The following is a 6,000-nucleotide window of genomic DNA, read 5'->3' as shown; positions in this document are numbered from 1 at the left end:
GATTGTCATATTTCTGGGAATAAAGTTTCTTGTAATATTCATTAAGGATTTTTTGAATTTCTAAGGGGTCTGTTGTTATTTCATCTTTACTGTTTCTGATTGATGACATTAGAGATTTTATTCTTTTTTTCTTAGTTAGTTTTGGCCAAAGGTTTATCTATTTCATTGACCTTTTCAAAAAACCAACTTTTAGATTTATTGATCTGTTATATAATTCTTTTGTATTCAATTTCATTTAATTCTGCTCTAATTTTGGTTATTTGTTTTCTTCTGTTAGATTTGGTATTGCAATGTTCTTCCTTTTCCAGTTGCTTGAGATGTCCCATTAAATTGTTAACTTTCTTACTGTTCTCTTGAGGAAGGCTTGCAATTCTATAAATATCCCTCTTAGGACTGCCTTTGTGGTATCTCAGATTCTGATAACTTGTGTCTTCATTATCATTTTGTTCTAAAAATTTGGTAATTTCCTTCTTGATCTCGTCTCTGACCCATCTATCAGTCACCATAAGGTTATTTAGCTTCCATGTTTTTGTATGAAACTGCAAATTCCTGTTGTTACTGAGTTCAACTTTTATTCCATGATGGTCTGAGAAGATGCCTGGAATAATCTCTATTCTTTTAAATTGACTGAGGTTAGACTTATGACCTAAGATGTGATCAATTTTGGAGTATGTTCCATGGATTGATGAGAAAAATATGCATTCAGTTTTGTTAGGATGAAAAGTTCTGTAGATGTCTATTAAATCCAAAAGTTGAATAGTTAAATTTAAATCTAAAATTTCTTTGCTAAGCTTCTTATTGGAGGATCTGTCTGACACTGCCAAAGGAGTGTTAAAACCTCTGACTATGATGGAGTTGGGAGAGATCAAGTTGCTCATGCCTGTTAGAGTATCTCTTATAAATTGAGGTGCATTCTGGTTGGGTGCATAGATATTGATAATTGAGATCTCATCATATTGAGTATTACCCTTAACAGATATAAAGTGGCCATGCTTATCATTGCTTACTTTTGTTGGTTTAAACCCTATTGTATCTGTGAATAAAATTGCAACACCTGCTTTTTTCTGGTTTCCATTTGCCTGGAATATAGATGACCATCCCTGCACCCTGAGTCTATATTTGTCTTTAAAGTAAGATGCGATTCTTGAATACAGGAGATGTCTGGTCTGAGTTTCTGTATCCATTCAGCCAATCTGTGCTTCTTTAGAGGACAATTTAAGTCATTCACATTGATTGAAATTATTGATAAGCTTGGTAACATTTTGGGCATCAAGTTGCTCAAAATTCCAGTAGATATTTTTAATCCTTTTGCCACTTTAGAAGTTGGAATTTGATCAAAAGTTTGTGAGTGACTTTACTTTTGTCATGGAGGATTGCACTGGTCCTTATGGAGGATAGGTTTGAGAATTTCCTGGAAAGCTTGTTTAGTTATAGCAAATTTCTCAGCATATGAATGTCATTAAAGTATTTAATTTCTCCATCATGGATGAAACTTAGTTTAGCTGGATACATGATCCTGGGTTGAAAGTTATTTTGTTTTAGGTGATGAAAAGTCGATGACCATCCTCTTCTGGCCTGAAAGGTTGCAGCAGAGAGATCTGCAGTCATCCTAATACTCTTCCCCTTGTAGGTTATGGTTTTCTTATTTCTGACTGCTTTCAGAATTTTCTCTTTTGTCTTACCTGTAGTGAAGTTAATTATGATGTTCCTGGGGGATGTCTTATTCAGGTTGAGTTGTGCTGGGGTTCTGAAACAATCTGCTATCTGAATTTCAGAATCCCTTGTCATGTCTCGAAATTTCTCTTTCATAATTTCATGAAGAAGAGCCTCTGTGTTTTGTGAAGCAACTTTGTCATCTTGAGGGATTCCTATAAGGTAAATATTAGTTTTCTTTGAATTATCATAGAGCTGTCTGAGAGAAAGATCCATTTTTCCTTTCCATTTGTTTTCATCTTTGAGCTCTTGGGCTCATTCAAAGGCTTTGTCTTCAATGTCAAGGATCCTTTCTTCTGCATGTTCCATTCTGTTGCCGAGGTATTCTACTGTATTTTTCAGATGTTTGAGGGCTGCAAACTCTTGCCTCAATATTTCAAAATCTTTAGTCATTTTATCTTTGAAATCGTTGAATTCTTGAGACATCTTTTGAATAATTTCTTGAGATATCTTTTGAATAATTTCTTGAAATCCTAATTCCCTTGTTTCTTCCATTCTGTTAATCTTATTTGCTATCCAAATCCTGAACTCGATTTCTGACATCTCAGCCATCTGTTTATGGATGGTGTCTTCAATTGTATCTGCCTCATTTTTCCATGGGGGAGTTGATATACTCTGGTTATTCAATTTGCCAGAGCTTTGTTGCTGATTCCGCTCCATACTGAATTTATACTGTTTGGAGTCCTTGTCAGAACCATTCAGTCAGTGGCTGCCACCAGAGAAGGTGCCGACTTCTTCTGGATGTCCAGAGAGACAGGGCGTATCTGTCATCTTCTCCCAGTTCTCAGGCACTGGGGCAACTGGGGGGTGGGCAGGGGAATGGCAGCGGCTGCATGGGCACTCTCGCGGCTGGATCAGTCCTAGTTCAGCCCCACTGGGGCAACTGAGGGGAGGCAAGGAAATGGCAGTGGCAGGATTAGACCTTGTGCAGCCCCGCTGGGGCAACCAGGGGGCTGGGAAACAGCAGTGGTAGGATCAGTTCTCATTTGGCCTTGCCAGGGCTACCAGAGGTCAGTGGAATGACAACCATGGGATCAGTCCTAGTTCAGTCTTGCTGGGGCAGTGGGGGGGGGGGGCAGGGGAATGGCAACTACTGTGTGGAGAACTCGCACCCGGATCAGTCCTAGTTCAGCCTCACCAGGGTGACCAGGGCACAGGGGAACAGCAATGGCTGTGTGGAGAACACATGTGGCTGGATCAATCCTAGTTCAGCCCTGCTGGGGTAAGGGGGAGGGGGCAGGGGAATGGCAGCAGTGGCACAGGGCATGCTCGCAGCCAGATCAGTCCTAGTTTGGCCCCACTAGGGTGACCAGGGGGCAGGGGAACAGCAATGGTGGGGCACACGCGCTGCCTGTTCAGTCCTAGTTCTGCCCCACTGGGGGTACGGGGTGGGGGGCAGGGAAATGGCAGCAGCCACGTGGAGAACAGGTGGTTCCAGGGCCGGGACAGTGCTCTTGGTCCCGTGGGTGAGGGGACCCTACTCTTGGGCCTCCTCTCACTGTCTGGAGATTCAAAATGTCAGTGGAAACTTTAGTTCTGCCTGGCGAGAGAGTGTTCAGAGTCTCAACAGGGTCCTTCTAGGGGATTAGACCCCACTGCATGTAGCTCTCACACGTGGGGGGTGAGATAATAGGTCCTCAGTTCATCTATCAGCTGTAGGAAGCTTACAGGAGCAGACAAAGAGAAAACAGAGAAGAACACAGCTCTCTTGGGGGAGGAAATGGGACTTTTCCTTTGAGATGTTCCATATACCTGTAAGTTGCACTCCAGGAGTTGCAGCTTGCCTCAGCAGAGGTGTCCTGAAGGTATGACTCTTCTCTCTCGGCTGGGCTCCCAGTCTTCAACTTTGTTGGAGTGTTTTCTGGACATTATCTTTCCCTCTGGGAGCTTCTGTTGAAGGCTGGTACCTGTCGGCCATCTTGCCCCACCTCTTGGATTATTTACTTCTTAGTTGGGCCAAATAGCCATCATTGTTATGTTTCTGTGTTTTAAAATTATATTTGCTTAAATAATTGATTTATTAATTGAATGACATTTTCATATGTACTTTATTTAGGTTTTTTAAAAAAAATGTTTTTTGATCTTTCAGATGATGTTGCACCATATTTTAAAACAGAGCCAGGCCTACCACAGATTCACCTGGAAGGGAATCGCCTTGTTCTTACTTGCCTTGCTGAAGGAAGCTGGCCTTTGGAATTCAAATGGATGCACAATGACAGTGAACTCACCACCTACAGCAGCGAATACAAGTAATTGACTGCTTGAAAACAAGATTCTTTTTCAGGTTGATGTGTTTGGGGTACTCACTTATTGGCCATAATAGTGGGTAAAAATATATCGAATTTCTAATGCATTAAAGATTAAAGGAATAGATTTGAACATTTAATTAGAATGTGATTTACTATTCTGGTATAACCTGTATTTATACATAGGAAGTCTATCATGTTTGTAGTTATCAGTCTGTTAGTGCAGCTACTTTATAGACAAGCTATAGTTACAAGGGAATGCACATAACAGCTTTAACAAGATAAATTAAATATGCTTTCTTGGGAAAACCACCCTAAGCACACATATTGTTCCTATCTAATGATCAATGTTTAAATAGAGGTCTTTAGGTTGGCAACTTTGGGAGCTTTGAGTAGTCAGTCAACCAAAGCTTTCCTAGCTAAATTTTCAAGTTGGGATGGGAAAGGATGGAACTATGGGAAAATGGGCATGAGTAAAGAGCCTTTATGGATGTATTAAGCAGCAAAACAAATATACTCTGAATTACTCCTGTCATGTGCCAGACACAAGGGACAAAATGTGCATGGCATGGGCACAATGTGGAGGCAGCATATAAGGGCTGAGACGGGGGCAGAGCTGGAAATTAGGTTCAGTCTGAGGTATGGCTCTACTCAGGAAGCAGCAGTGCTGCCTTTCAAGTCTCAGTATTTGACAGTGCTTGAGAGCTTCTCAGGTTTGTACCTCATAAGGATTATTATTATACTAGTTGCTGTAGTTCTGAGTAGGACAGAGAGCTAGTGGTACCTGAAAAGTCCAAGAGGCCTCCAAAGTCAGCAAAGTGAGCAATGCCATGATCTTCTTTAGATGAAATAGGAAAGAATTGGCTGTACAGAGGCATTTTAAATAGAATAATGAGTTTTCCAACATGGATAATAGCCCACCCATTCATTGTCTTTATGCCAGAGGTTATAATATGGTGATCCATGAACCATATTCAGCTTACTCAGATTGTGTGTGTATTTTTTGTATGTTTTTAAAATATTGATTAAAAATATATGTGGGAATATCTACAGGATGTTTTTTAATTGGTTGCCAACAAATAATTGGTTGTTCCATTTGACAATTGTACATTTTTATATAAAAGCCCTGCTTTCTGGCCTCTCTAGACCAGTCTATAGTCCCACACTGGAGCAAGATATGCAGAGCTACCCTCTCAAAGGAGGAAATGCTCCCTGGTTCTCCTCAGTGCTCTCCATCCCTTCCCTTTCTGTAGCACCACACTTGTTCTGCTCATTTCCAATGTCTACTTGCCCTTTAGACATGTGAGTTTGGTACATCCGCTTACATTATTAGGCCTGTCTTGTTTCAGATGATCTGTTTTAAGGGAAGCAATTTGTTATAATAGTTAAGAGCATATTGAAATCTAACAATCTTGGGTTGAAATCCCTACTCTACTGCTTATTGGCATCAGAAATGTGACCTATGGAAGGCCACCCATGAGCCCTTCTGTAAGGCCACCCATAAGCCCTTCTGTAAACTGTAAGCCCTTCTGTGAGCTTACTGTATCTCCAAAGGAGGATGATCACACCTCATTTGGAATGTCCTAATAAATGGAAAGCAGTGCATTTTCTGGCACAGAAGCAATCTTTTAATGAACCCTAGGCAACATTATACATTATTACTATAGACATAATGGGGCTTAGTATGTTAGAAGAGATTTAAAAAAGCAAAAACAAACAAAGTGAACTTAAAAATGAGAACTATGTACAAATAATTGGCTTTGATGACAAATGAGTTTAAGTTGCCCTTCAACTTATCTTCTGTGTGACTTTGGACATGCTATCTACTCATTTTGATCTTACTTTTCCCATCTGTAAAATGGGTATAATAAAACCCACTTCACAGTGTTCTCATAAAAAAAAAATGACATAATGTTTTATATCTCCCCAGAAAAAAGAAATGGATCATTCTTTCAATAGAAACAAGTAGTGATGTGGATAATTTATAACAGTGGCCTTCAAATTGGGGTACATACCATAAATAGAGGGCGAGGAACTATTT

The 6,000-nt window shown here is 40.2% G+C and overlaps 1 protein-coding gene across 1 annotated transcript in view; it reads left to right on the top strand.

Annotated features, from left to right (window-relative positions):
• SDK1 (sidekick cell adhesion molecule 1) overlaps positions 1–6,000 on the top strand; it is a 1,049,055-nt gene that overhangs the window by 442,555 nt on the left and 600,500 nt on the right. The window contains exon 2 of the mRNA XM_003795444.1: positions 3,803–3,962. Within this exon, the coding sequence (XP_003795492.1) occupies positions 3,803–3,962 (160 nt within the window). The remainder of the gene's footprint in view (positions 1–3,802; positions 3,963–6,000) is intronic.

Source organism: Otolemur garnettii, unplaced genomic scaffold, assembly GCF_000181295.1.
Source record: "Otolemur garnettii isolate 467f Iridium unplaced genomic scaffold, OtoGar3 scaffold00092, whole genome shotgun sequence".
NCBI lineage: Eukaryota > Metazoa > Chordata > Mammalia > Primates > Galagidae > Otolemur > Otolemur garnettii.
This window is presented reverse-complemented; position numbering and strand designations above follow the sequence as displayed.